At 28.2% G+C, this 19168-nt stretch overlaps 1 protein-coding gene across 2 annotated transcripts in view; it reads left to right on the top strand.

The window, feature by feature from the left end:
* Window positions 1-19168, top strand: part of Drgx (Dorsal root ganglia homeobox) — a 309721-nt gene that overhangs the window by 73532 nt on the left and 217021 nt on the right. For both annotated transcript variants that reach the window (XM_075359069.1, XM_075359075.1), the window contains exon 2: window positions 18116-18227. In XM_075359069.1, the coding sequence (XP_075215184.1) occupies window positions 18137-18227 (91 nt within the window). In that variant the 5' untranslated portion in view covers window positions 18116-18136. The remainder of the gene's footprint in view (window positions 1-18115; window positions 18228-19168) is intronic.

The following is a 19168-nucleotide window of genomic DNA, read 5'->3' as shown; positions in this document are numbered from 1 at the left end:
ATCTTTCTTATAATTTAAAAGAATTTTTACGAATTATTTAAATTTTTTCAAATTATTTTAATGGATTTTTAGTACTCTTCTTTACAAATTTTTCAACTATCATAGTCGTTACTCCGTTTTTTAATATTGTTATATTAAAAATATATCAAAATTTTTTTTTTGTTTTAGAAAATATAGGGTAATAAACTTATAACGATTTTTGCCATACACCTACTGAAGGCTAATGAGCGCTAAGATATATTATTTTCTTTTTTAAGTTTGCGCCACTTTATATACAGGTGTCCCACGAAGAAACGGAGAAAGCGAAAGGTTTCGCACCGATTTCAGCTCTTCTAATAAACAGAACCCCTACCGTAATTTTTGGGACCCGAATTATGGAATAATTAGAGTCCCAAATAAATAGCATTTTATTTGTCATAAAACGCTTAACGTTTCTTGTAATAACGTAACATTTAATCAAACATTTAATTAAAGATATTAACAATTAAAAAGTGTACACGATTACCATTCTGAAATAGATTGAGAAAGAAATTTCATTATTTTTGTACAAGTAAACCTGTAGATGGTACCCTAGCAGTTTACGAAATTTCAGCCCAATACGATTAACCATTCTGAGAAATAAATTTCTATGTTAAAAATACAAAATGGCCGGTAAACTAAGTGTCTCCGGGCATATGTAGATAATAAAGTTTTTTTATTTATTTCGATCTGTGGGACCATTCCCTGAATACTTGAGACCGTTTTTATAAGCACTCTGTATACATACATAAAAGGAAACTACATTTTAAGTGAATGGTATTTTCGTACTCTTCATACCTCAAAACAAAAAGAACATTCAATTTCACCCCATCACCAATCGCACCGTGCGACCGAAAGTAATACCGTACTTTCTTCGAAAAGTAAGCAGAAAATAAATTGGGTTCATAAAATATTTTATCGTATAATAAATTTAATGAAATAATCGTTAACCACCAGATTTTTTTCATAGATGAAAAAGAATTAAAAACAGTTTCTTTGCGTTCATCCAAAAACAAAGAAACTGTTTTTAATTCTTTTTCAGTGAGTTTGGTTTAATCTTGAATAATTTATTCCATAATTTATTAACTACAGTAGTAACATGTGTCTGATAAAATTTCCAAAATCAACCCCGAATATATTTTTTTTTGTAATTACAAACTTTTTATTTTTAGGACTATTTTGTAGCTGTATCTTTGTATATTATTTTAATATAAAAATTATATATTTACGACTTGATTTAATCGTATATTAATATAAAAGTAGTTTGCCGTTCAATTGTTTCATAGTTTGTTTATTTTTTTGCAATTATGTTAAACCCTTATATTTACACAATTTTTCTTTTTTTCTTTGTACAACATATAATTTATCTGCTCAACATACAAATTTGTCATAAAAATACAGGTATCTTTGAAAAGAGAATAGGCAAAGCCTAAAGATTTAAACACTTTTGTGTTTTCATAAAATCAACACAAGCAAGTATGTAAGTTTTGAGGTAGTCTTTTTGTTCGTAGATAAGTAGGCTAAATTACATTACGAGGGTAGTTTAATTATTAGTCCAAATTAATATAGAAAAATTATTTATTCAATGTCAATGAAATTAACGTTCATTTTAAATATAATCCTTGGTTATATTTAGGCACTTTTTTCAAGCTTGCTATATTATACACAGACGGCTCTAAACACGACAATTCTATTGGTTATGCTTTTGTGGTTTTATTGCTAAAAACATACATTTTTGGTCTTCCCAGCATCGCCAGTGTTTTCATCGGGGTGCTGTTTGCTATTAACAAGGCCGCCTTAAATAAACTTAACCGACATTCGGACACGTTACTTGTCCGTTCAGATTCAATGAGCGTCTTGCATTATCTTGCCTGTTGGTTTATTGAAAGGCTAATTCATCGCACTATAGAGGTGTTGGACCATTAAATAAATTTAAAAACATTTGCATAATTAGATAATGTTTTATTTTACTATTTAAATCATTGCTTTAGTATTAACATTTAATTTTTAAACCCATGACGCAAATAATTTAGGTAGAACGTTCATTAAATTTTATGTTGATTTGAAGTGTATGATTTTGAACGTTCAAGGCTAACCCATAGGTAGCTGGCTCGTATCCGGCCCGGGGTCCAATTTTCAATGTGCGAATCTTGCCTATCGGTGTATTGAGAGGCTAATTCACCGCACCATCAATTCACCCTCACCATCAATTAATTCACCCGGATCACCAAATAAATGTAGAATTAAATATTTTTTTACTTAATGTTTAGTTAATTTTTTAATATTAATATTTAATTTTAATCACTTTACACAAATAACTTAAGCTGAACGTTCATTAAGTTTATGTTGACTTAAGATTACAATTTTCGAACTCGCTAGACAATATGTTCTTAATGTAAAAGTAACAGTTAAGAAGAAACACTTTAAAGCAAATCAATTAAATAAGAATAAATAACATATGTCTCCATGATCGAACAGTGTTTGTTCTTAAAGTCTAAAGATTTGAAGGAAACCTTTCATATTTTATGATTTTTATCGTTCAGGAGAATAATCTATTAACTACTCCCAGTAATTTTAAAGGACTTTACATATATTATCATTCTTAATGTAAATCCGTTTACAAAACTGTAATACCAAATTATCTACTTGGTTTTCAAAGAGAGAATTTATTTAACTGTTCAGAATTTGAATTGAATAGTCGATATTCTATCACCCAGTTTGGCAGAAAGGTAACAACCACACCTGTGTTCTTTGATGTGATATTAACTTTTGACAAAGTCTGGCATAATGATTTACTATTCATCTTAAACCCTTTTTATAAGTTTCTTTAAGCTTAGTTTAAAGTATACTGTGGAAGATATACATTATTTTTAGCGCGCTTTATTATTGCTTACAATACTGAAGCATCAGACCCACAATCTATTCCCTTTTTTATTTCAGTTTTAAATAACTTTTCAAGTAATATTTTTATTTGATGATCTTTTTTTTTCTTTAAAAGTTTGACCGTTAAGCAATATTGTCAAATTCTGATTTTGTTTTTCTGCTATTTCAGGTTTATATTTTTTATATTTTTATTATTTATCATTTTGTTATATTCTACAAAACAATACAGTACTATGATAAATAAAGCACGAAGGTTAAAAATAATTATTAATTCTCACACAAAATAATAAAAATACTCTTTTCTTACACTGGAATAGGACAACTTAAAGAAAATTAATAATTAAAATTATTTTATCGATTGACAGATTTCAAAATTGATCAAATATTTTATAAGTGACTAGACTGATGTCGCATATCCCCCTAATAATTATGAACGTCTGTTGTCTTCCTTACTGCATAAATCAGTTTACCCTTGGAATTATTTAAGTTATTTATAACTAAATGACTTTAATACTATATAGCTATCATTGTATTCCCCTTTTAACATCTTTTATTTAATTCAGAATTGCTTAGAAGTGATTTATTGTAATATTATTGTTGCACGTTTAAACATTTTAAATAATAAACAACAACCTAAAATCGATTTAAAAAAAATATAAATCAATCGATATCTTTGCTGTTTATTGATACATTTGATTTTTGTATTTTTCTTTTATATTCCGCGAATAAACTATTATTATCACCAAAAATATTGTATTTTGAAATTTTAACCGAACGTGATTTTCTTAACAATGATTTTTTTGGCCAATTAACCGCAAAAAAGGTTTCGTTTAAACTTTATATATGCAAAACTATGGAAACACCCGTTCTTCAATAATATATTATATTGATTTTTTAATCATATCCCAAATAAATAACACCAAAAAATATAAGTTTTTCTTTATTATTGATTTAAAAGTTTTATAGTAATTTTTAATACTTGCTAGAAAAGTGGTTCCTCATCCTACAAAACAGAAATTTATATTGTGTCTGTCAGGGAAAATTTGGAAGTTACACCATTTTAGAAATAACAACTTATATATATAAATATATGCAAAGTAATCGTGAATTATTCAGCACATTTTAGGTGTTAATAAAGAAATAACAAAGCAATGTACATAAATACGTGTTTTATTGTTAAACAGTGCATATCAAACAGTTTTATTTATAACACACTTATTAATTTCAAACAGGTTCGACATGAGTATCTTTTGTGGCGCGTAAAATTTCTGGACAATATTCAGTTTCACGTCACATATTACGAAGCATATCTGGAGTTATTCCATTAAAATTACATGTTCGATTCTTCTTTTTAGTTCACTGATGCTGACAACATTCGTTGCGTGCATCCTATCTTTGACAAACTCCCAAATAAAGAAATCGAGTGGCATAACATCAGGGGGTCGATGTGGCCAATGATCGGTCGATTATGGTCGCCGTTCCACCGTTGAGGAAATTGTTCATGTAAGTAGTTGCTAACATGTAAACTCCAGTGGTGGTGCGCCATCTTGTTGAAAGTAAACTTGGGTCGCTGATGTACAATTTATGGTGCTGGATATTCCTATAACATGTCTAGATACTAACTTCCCCTAGTAACCGTTGGCTCGGCGAAGAAGAACGGTCCGATCGCTTCATAAGCAGTTAACACGCACCAAACGTTAATTATATGGCTATCACGTTATGTTTGTAGAACGGCGTCCTACACGGTAGCCATTGCTCAATAGGCGATCCTTCTTTTCGTTAAATCGCGCCAGTGTAATTAATCAAGGTCAACAGTAATTCTAGTACTTACACTAATGTTTGAGGAAAATCATCGGATGCTAGATTGCTTTGTCCATTTTTTATTAACCCCTAAAATGCGTTAAGTAATTTATGTTCACTCCGCGTATGTATTTGTTTTCTTCAGAAGAACGAAGTCAATGACTGAAAAATTTTCGTATCTTTTGCAATATATTGGTATGACAAATCGTTCATTCTCAATTATATTTGAAGAATACATCAATTGCATAAATAAAAATAATAAAGATCGATCTAACTTTGCTAAACACATTATACAGAATGGACAAAATTACAATCCACACGAATTTTTTGAACTATTGGAATACACTAAAAACATTCATAAAATTAGTACATTGGAGAAATTTCATATATATGAATAATAATAAACTTATAAATGAACAAATCAGATTTGATAAAGATATTTTATTCAAGCAAATTATACAATAATTATTAATTATTAGGTTGGCTAATTGATTCAATTTATACTGCATAAAAATTCGTAAACATTCTACTGACAAGACGTTTTTCTTTTAACGTTGACTTTTTTAACTACTGAAAGTCAACTGTTATGAACATAATAATCTTAAATTGTATCTTCATTTTAATTTCCATTTATAAAAATTTATATGCACAACTATAAAATTCATAATTAATCAGTAATCTCTGATAATGAAGGAATAACCCGAAATCGCTTGGGTAGTCAATCCTGACAATTGTTGGTAAGTGGATACTCTATTTTTATGTAGAGTGAGAATAATTCGTATAATGCTGATATCATTTAGTGTCCTTTGCCTAATTTAGATAAAAATATACAATGCATCGTTCAACAAAAAAAAAGTTGTACTCTTATATTAATTTGTTAACATAAATTTTCTGTTAGGTCTTTCTTATGTAAGTTAATTATCATAAGTAAATTATTGGTAATTACCAAATCCCAACTAATTTTACTTATATTTCAATAAATATATCATGACCCTACGTTGTACAGAATAAAGTTATTTTTGTAGGGTTGAATTTCAAGAGTTCCTTCGCTAGGCTTGGCATGCCGATATGAAAATAATGTATTTGCTTAATAGAAAAGGCATCGGTACTTCACTTATTTGCTAAACCTGACATAGGACGTTTGTTATTCTTCAAATTTTCCTATGTTATTTAAGGAAGCGGATTGTATTTCACTGCCTACAGTTTTACAATTGAAACGTTACAGACAGATATAGTTAACTGCTAAAAGAATGAAATAATTTGAAAATACTGGAATAAATATTATATTAATTTAGGGTAAAACAAATAACTTGAAAATGTACTGAATTCTATTTAAAAAAATTATTGTGTAACGTTGATAAAATATTGATTGATTGATGAATTGATGATTGATGAATTGAAGAAAATAATTATCGATAAACAAATTTCCAGAAAATTTTGAAATTTTTACTTTATATTATAAATTTTTGTAAAAATGCATTTTTACGCTAAAAACTCTTTACCATGAAGAAGAGTTTGCTTTGTTGGTTTTCGCAGATCTAAAACCTAATACCTGTTGTATACGAATATAACGTTTGAATTTCAGCAGAAATCGTAGACGTTTGTTACTTTTTTAAAATATTTCCTTGAAAAAATTGTGGACTATATTTAAATAATCGATAAAGCAGAAATTCTTTTGATATTGTTCGTAAAATTTGAATCGGTCCAGTAAATATTATACCAAAACTCGGAAAATGATAATAAATAGAATGAGCCTATTTTTTATACCGGATCTTAAAAAACTTACCGAAGTATAGGAACGTAATTGTTATACTGTTACAAAGTATATCTTTCTCAGTAACATACAATTATCTATTTTAAAGAATTGTAAACTCACGTAGAAGAAATTTTCCAAAGTTATAATACACATAATAACATTATTCGGAAGAAAATATTGAATGTACGTGTTTTACATGATTACAGTATAATAATAATAATACAGATTAATTTTTCTAAAACGCAACCCAAAAAAAGCAACCCGATTTAAAGTAAAACAATATGCTACATTTAGTGCGATTAGTTATAAATATTGCAATAATTTGTTTAAAACAAGATTGAGATCAGATTTTTTATTACAGATGTTGAAAATATCCACCCTTTTCATCAATGCAAATCTTTACCTTTTTATCATATTCCATACAACCTTTCGAAGTATACCGCTTCCAATGTCTCGTAATTCTTGAGTTATGATTAAGGCTTTAAGTTCTTCAATTGTATGTACATTATTTTTGATGCGCTATCTTTTAGATATCCTCAGAGAAAAAAATCTGCACGAGAAAGACCAGGTGACCTAGCTGACCACAAGCAAGTCGATATTAATCTTTCACCAAAGAAATTTCTCAAAAGATCGATTGTTGCTCTTGCCGTATGGCATGTGGCCCCATCCTGTTAAAACCACGAATATCTCTCATTTAACTATAAATTTTCAAAAGATTGCATTGCAATTTCTTGGTAGAGGTCTGCTTTATGAGTGTTTTCAAAGAATACGGGGCCAATTATACTTCGTCTGGAAATTACAGTCCACACACCAATTTTCTGTGGGTGTAAAGGTCGTGAATGGATGATGTGAGGATTGTTGAAGCGATTATTCCGACTATTAAAGTATCCACTCAAATGAAACGAAATCAAATTATAAAAAATACATTATCCAATACTTTAATGCTATCATGAAGAAACTGATTAAACCATTGACAGTAGCGGAGCCTAGCAGCATGTATAGTTGGGTGTAATGCATGTCATACATGAATTCGTTATGGCTTTATGTTAAGTAGACGGGTGGATTTAAAGGCAATACATAGATATTTAACTTTTTGTTGCGCAAGTTTTCGGAATGATTCTTAGGTGAGTTTAAAAAGTTTATCCTAACATCGTCCAGTGTTTCGTCATTAAGTATAGGACGTTACCGTTTCCAATCTCTGATTGGAAACAGAACCAGCCCTATATTTCTTTATCAAACAATGAATTGATGATTTATTCGATAAATTCTTACCAGGGAACAGCAAATGAAAAGCTTTTTGGCACAAAAATTATTTAATTATTACATAATTTTCCACAATAAAAATTCTTTCTTTCGTGTTCAAAACCATTTATTCGTAATAAAATTACAGATAACCAAAAATAACTAACCGTTCACAAAATAAATAGATGGAAAATATTAGCCGATTATAAAACAATAACAATAGGTAGTACTGCCAACCTCTTCATCCGAAATTATTGTATTAACTTTTCTAAAAGGTATTTTGCTTGGGTTGCGTTTAAAACAAACACGTAGCATTTATAACACTGAAAAATATTTCCGCTTTTTAAAAATATACGAAATTTTAGTTTAGTTAAAAAAAAACTCATAAATAATGCACGGAGAATTGTAATTAAATTTTTTCTATTAAGTTCTGTACTTGGATTTATAAAAATTGTGTTATTTTTTAACTGAGGTAGTTTTTATTTTAGTTCCCAGGTAACGAATGATTAAAAAAAAACAAAAAAAAAAATAAATAAATGAATTTTTGCTTCCCGGCTATTTCCAGAAATAATATGTTTACTATCAGGTAGACTAACAGTAGAACAGTATTTATCAAATCAAAGCGAAAATACAGGGTTTTGAAAGGGCGGGAGGAGAAAACTGTTGGGGGGAATAGGGTTGGACGTACTGAGCAGAAGGAGGGGGGTTAAGTCTGCAACCGATTGCTTGGCCGCGTCAATATTTGTATTCCGGGATCCAATTAACAGCGGTAAATTGAATCTCTATTAGCGGGTCAATAAAGTGTACAACCTTCAAAACGTTAACAAACAAATCGGTTAATTCCTCGCATTCAATTTAATGTTTGCTGTTCAATCATTTCTTTAATTAACTATTTGTAAACGTAACGTTATTAGTTTAGACTGCACAAAGTAATTATTTCACCACAGCTAATAGATAGTATTAAAACATCTAACACGTATTTTGATTCATTCAGTTTAAAAAATATATATTATCTATCAAGTAAATTATAGATACTAATTAAATTCTTTTATATAAACATCAAAAGTAAATATAAAAATATTAATTTTTAAAGTTAACACAATACGATTAAGTAAATTATACTGGAAAAGGAAAATATTAGTAAAAGTTATGAAGTATCCAAATTTTAAGTAAATATCCACACACTTTTATATAATTAAAATTGATAAAATACACTCATTTAATTGTTGTTTACGTAACATTTATTCCTAATTAAACTACTTAGAACATTTTTATATAAATAAAAAAGGAGTGATTAAAATCGAAAAATAATTATGAGAATATATATTTCAAATTTATTACAAAAAAAAGAACTTCTCTCGACATTTTATTTACGTATTTCCTGAAAAAAGGATGTTCTTAAATGACCTGTTAAAACAGAGAAAAAAATAATTATGATAAAAACAGTCTCAAATGGTTCAGTTTTATACTAATTGACTAAAGTTAATTAATTATACAACTCTGTTACCTAATGGAAAAGGCTGAACTTCAAGGAAAGATCAATAGCAATAAGAATGTAGAGATGCATTTAGAGTATCTGATTCGTTTAAACTTTTCTTTATATTTTATGGAACATTACTTATTTTAATCTGTAACATACATCCCATATAACAAACATCCCATATTATTTTACATACGCTTGACTGTGGTTAACCAGTTTTGATATGTTGAATTAAAAAATCAGTTAATAATAAAGTAATTTAATTTTAAATTATTCATTACAAGATTTTATACAGTATTCTTAAACTAATCAAATCTGTTAACAAATACCGAACAAATTCATATTGAAAATTTTGACTTCATTATTTAGTAAAACGTTTTGGTACGTTGTCAATCGTTGAATAACATTTACGATTTTTTTAATATTTTTTAATGAAAACAGCGTTGTTAAAAGAATATATATTTTTTTTTAATTTTACGAGCATCAACTAGTACGGATATTAGCCCGAAATAAAGAATAAATAAATAAATTTTCAAGAAAGATTTTTTTTAATTTAATTAAAAATTTCTTTATTAAAACATATTATTATTTAAATTTAACAGTTCAATCAAACAGATGAAAATGTTATAATAATGGCACAATAATATATTAAATTTTAAGAAATAGGAATTAAGAATTAAATTTTAAGAATACAGGAATGTATATTACCTTATATGTTTATACAGCCTATCTTTTATTTAAGCAGAATGTAGACCAGTACCTCTGAGTAGTTCAACTGATTAAATCTCTCTTATTTAAAAAAATTGAGTGTGTGTATGTGTATGAGGGGGCGCGCGCGCGTAACGCTAATATGAAATTGAGCAAAACAAATTTTATACTCTAATATAAGACCAAAAATGACCTGATGACACTAACTAACATGCAGTTTGCACCAAACTTGATAGTTTTCGAAATAATCGAGCGGGGTATGACAGGATATCAGAACATCACACGAGAACTTACCGACTGATTGCTTTTAAATTTTCAGAATACATTTATGTTATCCCAGGAAAGATTTTAAGCCGTAGATTTAGATCCTTGTCCCTTGGGGGGGGGGGGGGGATCAGAGCTTCTATGTCAAGAACGAGAGAAACGTTGGAGGAAAGAACAAGCTTTTCAGACTTTAATTCTTATTTACTATTATTCCCACAATCATGAGGATAACAAACAGCGGAGATTAAGGGAACGGAGCCCCCTATTTGGGCGGGAAGGGCAAGCGAAGCGAGCTCTGACCGGCTTGTAAGTATTACAATAATAAATTTATTTATTTTAATTTTTCAAAAATAAAACGAAATTTACATCAACTATTCGAAATTACCTATTTAACATCAAAAATGTAATTAATACACGCAAATTAAGCAAAAAATGTAATATTTTTGATATTTTATACACATAGTTTTTTTTAAATTAAAAAAAAATTAATCTTAAAAAAACACATTACAACTTTCCTATTTCACTTGTCCTTTTTTTTAAAAAATTACAGTTTATATACGTAAATAATGTAAATTACATTTTCATCATGAAATTTAAAGGCAAGATTGAATTTTCAGTTCACTGTAATAGTCTATAAAACTGCCACAACTGCAGGTAACAATAGCTAGTAAAACAACTATTCTCTATTCTCTCTGATATGTTTTTATAAAAATAATTTAAAGAACTGTTTAAAATTAAATTATTTTTATTTAATTATAATAATCATTTAAAAGAGGAATGAAAAATAAAAATTTTTTAAATTTGACTAAAGACAAGCAGAAGCAGGCTTGTGTCAGTCTTATAGCATCCATCTCTAAGGATGAGTTACAGTTATGTTTTTCAACAATCCTTTAACATAAATTTAAATTATATATTTCTTAGATAATTAATCAAATTCTTCGTCGGTTGAAAAAATATATTTTCTTGAAATTGTTTACTACAGTTATAGTACTTCTCTCTTTCGGTAAAATGGACTGCATCCTGTAAATAAGTGAGCAAAAGTTTCTAGTATTGCGTTTGGGGATACGTAGCTGTATTTCATTTGGCGTAGGATGATGTCCATGTAATACTTTATGAAAATAGTAAATCAAAGTATTCTCTGCGATATACAAGAGATGGTAAAATATAAATTGACTTTAGCTGCTGTTTGTCAAGATGTTGAGAATAAAATTTATGAGAAAGCAAAAACAAAAAGTTGTTGTGGCTAGATTTAATGGTTTGCAAAGTATAATCTCTCCGATAATTCTAGGTGAAGGTGGAATATTCAAGTAGGCTACGAACAAGTGACTTAAAGAGTAAAACACAAGTGCGAAGATCAGCAAAAGATTTTGCCATCCATTTCAACAGGTCACTCTGCTCACAATCCTGACTGCATGTTCAGAAAAGTACAGCTTAGAGCCAAGAAATGACTCCGTCATCGATCTAGGCAAGTTGTAATCAGAAGAGAAATTGTAATAATAATTACGCTATGCTAATAAAATTATGGTGGTATTTGTATATTACATTTTATTATCATATGAATCCAATATGAATATTTTTCACAGGAGTGGGAAAACTAGGTACTATCTATAACAATGCCTAAATTTCACATTCTTATTTTTTCATAAATGCAAAAATAGGAGCTTATAATACAATAATTCATAAACCCGAAACTTTTTGTGCATCGGAATGATTAAACCTAAATAGGATAGGAGAAATAAAAAAGAAATTTCTCAAACATGGTTACCGCTGATATATTAATAAATTATTAAATATTATTATAAAGTACAAATCTACATTACCAGCAATTAATTTTGAACTTCTCAAGATCTTTCAGTCCTTAGACCATCGTCAGAAAATTAAAATATTATTATAAAATAAAGTTAAAAAATTAAAATATTAAGCAGTCATGACTGATTGCTACTTATCAATATACTGATTGAAATGTACAATTTAATCTCCTAATTTTTAATCTCTCTGACTTTTTAATAATATTTAAGAAATAAAAAAATTAGAAAAAAAAAAGAATTTTATGAACATTTATATGACCTACAGAAGAAAATGAAACTTGGAGAATAAAAAAGTAATTAAAACAAAAAAGTCCGAATAACTTTTCTGATTTCTCCCGAAAATATCTTGTAGATTCGATAAGAAAAAAAAAAGAATAATGATTATCATTCTTTAAGAATGGAAAACAGTAAATTAAAGAAGGAAATATTCTATTCTGGAAGAATTCTAAACATAGGACCTTTCAAAAATAGAAAGGTTCTCAATTAGTAATTTTATATATAACTATAAAAAAAATAATCAAGGTTCAGTGGTCAGTAAAAGGAAATAAACAAGAGAGGGAAACTAAAGACGAAAACTGGAAAAAAAGAACAACAGAATAAGGCGAAATAAAAGTTTGAACTCGATTCATAGTGACCAAATCAAAAAAAAAATTTTGATTGCTTTGATGAATGATTTTTTTTCATTAAGAGTGGCACAGTTAATTTAGACATAAAAAGAGACATCTATCAGATTTATGTCAAGAATACATATATTATACCAACATAACAGTTATGTCATGGAAACTAAAAATTCAATTTATTACATTCAAAATATGTATTAAATACCGTGGTTAAAAATTTCCTTTCTTTAAAACGGTGTTAATATTACTGACAATTCTGTGTAACTGTTCGATAATGCTAGTACCTCTCCAGAGATCAAATTTATGATACGGAATCAAGCTGTCTTTATCAATTAGTGTTTTAATATTTTAAAATAAGTTTCTGTAATAATTTTGACAGTACTGATAATAATCTAACAGGACGGTACGATTTCATTAAATAAGCTTTAATTTATTTGGTAATGGAGAAACAATAACTTAAAAACTATTTTCTATTCGTCGGAATAACCTGCTAACAAAACAGAATTGAAAATAATTTTTTAAAACGTAGCACTTAAATAGTTCTATCAATATTTTTCCTGTTATGAAATCAAATCTTGTATCATTAAACTTTTTTCTTACTGCACTCTCAATTTTCAAAATGGTTGGGCTGTATGATACAATGATTCAAATTTTTCCTTACTTTTTTCTCTATACTCTGCACGTAAATAAGAAAGGACAAAAAAATATCAGCTACTTAGCTTTACTTTAGTTTCTGCAACCATCAGTTGCAAAAACTGAGCAACATTCTTTCATTTTTGCTTTAATAATAAAATTAATTTATTTACTGTGATATGACACAGTAAAGATTGCCTTTAATATAGCTTTTTATTTTGTCTGTTTTTTTAGTTAATATTTTAAATCAAATCATATTTTTAATTAATGTGTTTAAATGTTGTGTTTAAATGAATTAAATTATACGTCCTTATTAATTATTGTTACGTATAGAGTATACGATTGGAATAGTTTTGAATATGAATTGTCTCAAATAAGCTATAGTATTTATCTGTAAATGTAATCATACAGAAACAGTATATGTAGCCCTATGTGATTTATTTATCGGCAGGTGATCAGAGAGGATTATATCGTGGAATTAGAACGGGTGGTCGAACCTCTCTCTGTTAATTGCCGGAACAAGGTTTTAGTTCACAATGTACACCGGTGTACAGCCTATATATCGCACAATAAACGTACATATATTGCTGAGTTTTTACACAACGTTTTGTGGCTATGTACCCTCCTTTTCATATTGTTATGTATTGCCACCCCTTTTATTGTTCTCGAATTTTCTGCTAATTTAATTTTACGATGAAATAGCTTATTCTCTATAATTGCAACCCTATTATAATTCACTGTCGACTGCATTTCATTTCATTCATATGATATCCATTTACTATGCGATTCAATTTGCTGGACGTGGATATAAATTTGTACATTTGTATTGAAGTTTAAAATAAAATATATTTTGATCGCATTGAAAATTCGTTTCATATTATCGTAATATAAACTTAAAAATAAAGATATATTAGGCTGCGAAAAGTAATTTGAATAATGTTTCAATATCATAATATACAATCAATAAATAAAAACCTCTTTTATAATAATATACGGCTTTTAATAATTAATTAATAATAAATAATGAGTTCTTCGTTAGCATTGTACAAATAAATATTTATTTTAATACTTGTTTCATGTAGTAGTAGGTTAGATGAACGATTTGTAAGAAATCGTTCTTTAATAAAAAAAGACAGACTTTTATTTTCAGACGGCCTGACTATATCGCTGTCTGAAACGCACTGATTTTCAAAGTAAAACGCACTACATACCTTCGATTACCCATTGGTTCCCAAACATTTCCGAGTCGCGGCGCCCTTTTTCAGTTAAAAGTTTTACACGGCGTCCTACCCTAAGTAAACACATAACTATTCATAAGTAAGAAATAAAAAATAAATCAAATCGTGTATCTTCATTATTTTTTTACCTTATTAACATTAAAATAATAATTATACATGTCTTGGTTCAATTAATTATTAAGCTTTTACAATATTTCGCGGCGCCCCTGTGAAGTGGCAGCGGCTTCTCGGGGCGCCGCGGTACACAGTTTGGGAGTCATTGGATTAACCTGTAGATTCCACACACAGGCATCAGGTTTAAACTCACCACTGTGACTCATTCCGTAATGGCGTATGAAAAATATATACTACACAGTCAACAGAACCTCAAATTTTTTCGACATTAAACTAAGCGTAACTTCAGTTACGTTCAGTAACTTGGTCGAGTGGTTCTTCAGAACGATTCAACCAATCTTCATCAAATTTTCACTAGTACAACCTCAGATACACAGCATATACCTCAGGTACTACAGCTTATCTAAATTTCCTTATAGCCGCTCTGTATGGTTACTTGTATTGTGGTCATTTTTTTTAATTTATGTTTTTTAGTCAAGTAACCAAAGGCAGGTGTAGCTAGTGCCGTCGCACATGCAGTATCAGTAACAGTGGCAGTTGCTGTGTTGGTTGAGCCGCCTCGCTGTACACCTCGCAGCCCTTAAAAAATCGAAATTCAAAAAACCCGAAAATGGTTTTTAGATATTTATTTGAAGAGTATTTGCAAGCCCAAATGTGCTTAATATCTTGTTTAATATAATCGAAAAAGGAAAGAATTTGCAATCATTTTTCAAAAGTTTCAGTTTTCTTCTCCTCTTTGAAGATAAAATTTCGAAAAATCTAAAAATTGATTTTTAGATATTTACATGATGATTACAAACACCTAAAATCAAGTGATATCTTCATTTTGATACCGAAAAATTAAAAAAATAATCGGGTGTCAAAAAAATTCAAAATCCATTTCAACCCTTTAAACTCGAAATTTCCAAAAATATAGAAGTTGATTTTTAGATATCAAGATTACACACACCAAAAATGAAGTTAATATCTAGATTTATTACCGAAAATTCAAAAAATAGAATATTTCATTGTTACTCCATTTTAACTCTTTAAATACGGAATTTTATAATTCCTTTCAAAGTGTGCACTTACACGTAAGTTGAACGTGAATTTATCTTCAGTAGTTGTTTGCTGAGCGTTGATTATGAATGACTCACAACGTTTTATTATCAATTATATAATATATATATATATATATATATATATATATATATATATATAAATATATATGTTGACATAAGAAAATTACATTTAATTGAATGTATTTTCGTATTCCTCATACTCAAAACGTAAAGACAATTCAATTTCACCCCCTCCTCCACCATGTGACCGAAAAAATACCGTACTGTTCTTCGAAAATCGGTAAAATGTCATCAATGAAGATATTTTTTTATATTACACCCTTGTACGAAGCAAAGGAAGTATAGTAGTGATCGTGAAAAATCTCGGTTTCCAGATTTCAACGGAAATATCCATTTTGACCATTCCTGAATCCATTTTGACTAGTTTCGACTTGATGTCTGTACGTACGTATGCATAGCTCAAAAACGATTAGCCGTAGGATGTTGAAATTTTGGATTTATGACTGTTGTAACATCTCTTTGTGCACTTCCCGTTTTGATAGCAATCGAATAAACTAAAAGTCTCCAAAAATTCGCAATATCCAAAATAATTTAGTTTTTGGACTTTTTCTTAAAGGCAGTAATAAGCCGTCATTGAGAGCGTTTAACGATGTATCATAAGTAGTACTTATTTTCATTGGATCCAGAGTTATTGCCAAATAGAATTTTAATTAATGAAATATTTCAATTTTATAAGGCGAAAGCACATTGGTTCAAATCAGACTTCATCTGCTTTTTTTTTTAATTTAAATATATTGATTTATTAATAATTGCAAAAAAAATGTTACGATGAATAATAATAATTCAATAATGACGAAAATGATGAAATACGAAAAAAATATGAATTTTTTAATAAAATAAAATTTTATGTACTTTTCATTTAAAAAGAAAATGTGTGAATGTAATTTAATAGACATACAAGGAAGTCTTGTGTTATCCACATCATTTTTTTTATTTTATGAAAATATAACATTAAAATAAAACTCATGTTAATAATTATTATAGATTTAAAATTAATAACATAAATAAATATATAAGGAATATGTCTGGATATGTTTTCTGGCGAAGAAGATTGTCCTTCTTCACCATCCATACCCTTTTCCTTATCCTAGATACCATACTCTCCCAGTTTGTATTTTATTTCTTGACAGGATTTACGAGAACAAGAAGAATTCCGAAGAATATTCTGAGATTTATAGGGTTAGTTTAGTACCTTTGGTGTCATGTATTAGTAAAGTAGTTGCCTACAGATCCTTTCCTGGAATCTCCACGGTTATCTTCCTATCGATTGCTGGGTAATAAGCCTAAGATTTAAGTGTCTATCGAGTAAACCCGGGTTTTTATAATCCCTATGAATTTATGTGTTAACATAAATTCAGTTATGTTTTATCTGTGTAAATAAAGTTAATTTTACCCATACTAATAAAAAAAACTGACCAGAGAGAATATCAGAGTTAATTAAATTTTAATAACAGCAAACTCTTATTAAATCTATTTTGGAATTGAATTAAATTATAATAGTTTAATCATAATTAAAAAATAATAATAAATCTGCTATCTTAAACCGATAGGAATTTGAAAATTTTTAATCGTTTTTTAAAGTTCGATAAAATTCTTAAGATCTTAAAATTACAAATATTCTGAACATAATTCGCTAATAAGTTTATAAATGACGTAAGGGTAATTTAGTTTAATTATTAAATAATACGCAAGCCGTATTTAATTAAATTATGTAAAAACACTCTCTGGTTGGAATGTTTATAAATTAAACACTCCAACCAGCTATCACCAGTTGAACTGGATTGAATCTAGTTTTTTGTGTACACACACACACACACACACACACACACACATATATATATATATATATATATGAAAACTTAATAACAACAAAGAAAATAAATTATTTAATTTTTTTTAACGAATTCAGTGATATTTTATATTTTATGTAAGTATTCATAACAGAAGGTGTAAGTCAGACATCAATAAACAATATTAACAACAATATAACTTGAAATGAAACGTATTCTTTTAAGAGATGATTTAGTTAATGACAAATGTTATTCTATTTATAAAAAATGAAAATTAATGACGAATACTTTGATTTAAAACTGAAAGCTAGTTAGAAAATAACTACATTTTTTCTTTTTTTTTTTTTTCTTTTTTTTTTTAATATTTCATATTCTTTCTTTTGACTTTTTATAAAAACTATTCAAATGTTTTCACAGATTATTTCATAGATATTTTACAGATGTAGGAATCTACATGGGAGAATGGTAGCTTCTCAGCCTTTCACCCTGATTGTTCTAGATTAGAATCTCGATCTGGCTGGGCGTTTATCACTCGCTACAAAAACCTAGATAATAGATAAATACTAATATTATATAGTATACTATAGTAATTAGTTTGGATTAATTTAATATTATTATCATTGTTGTCTTTTAATTACAGATCGCAGGCCATCACCACGGTATGTTTTGCTATCATTGCCCACCATCGCTGCATCCACCATCAGCTCCTAGATTGCCAACCCTGGATTATCCATTCACACCATCTCATCCGTGTAAGTAAAAAAAAAATAAATCATTATAATATATTGAAAATAATAGATTGAAAAAGTAAAAAGTGTTCACGCGTTTGTATTTCTAAAAAAAAATAGAGCTAAAATCAAACAAATTTATTTAAGAGGTTAAGAAATATTAATGTATTCTCTTTTTTTATGTTTTTGAATATTCAAAAAAATATTCATTAAATATTTAAACTTCAGTTTAAATGTTTAAATGACGATGAGAAAATATAAATTTGTATATACAAAAATTGGCCATATACAAGATGCCAACATGACAAAAAGATTTCAAAATCACTAATTGGGGTAAAAAAAAATATAAAGTAGAGAATTAATAAAGACGTATAAATGGAGGATTTCAAAAAATGTATAGAGTAATTAACGAGGAAAGGGAAATAATTCTTTAACTTCAATTAAGGAAAAATTTCCCAAACATATGACTGAAAATTCTTTGTTATCGAGTAACAAAGAACGGCTAGTCAACGGGGGGAACGATGTTCTTTGTTATAGAGTAACAAAGAACGAGGGGGGGAACGGCTAGTCAAAAATTTCGCCCTGATCGTAAGGAGTAAACTTGATGGTTTTTTTTTTTGACATGAAAAATCGAATTAATCAGATCAGAACCCAGAACTGTATCTCTTGTGGTTTTCATCACATCCAATGTAAAACAGAAAAATTCGGTGGCAGAAAATACGTTATTTTAGATAGTACAATAATTTTATTAAATGACTAATAAATTCTTAAATTTTATTATTAAAGCTTGTAGAGAATTTTATTTTGAGAAAATTTATGCAATAATATCGATGAAAAACAAAAAAAATTATTATTAAAAAAAAAACCGGACAAAATTTAATAGAAAAATGTTATTAATTTGTAAAAATTAAATACAGCATTTTTTAATAGAATACATTTAGACCTTTAAACAATTAGGTTGGCAG

This window comes from Lycorma delicatula, chromosome 1 (assembly GCF_047948215.1).
Source record: "Lycorma delicatula isolate Av1 chromosome 1, ASM4794821v1, whole genome shotgun sequence".
Taxonomy (NCBI): domain Eukaryota; kingdom Metazoa; phylum Arthropoda; class Insecta; order Hemiptera; family Fulgoridae; genus Lycorma; species Lycorma delicatula.
This window is presented reverse-complemented; position numbering and strand designations above follow the sequence as displayed.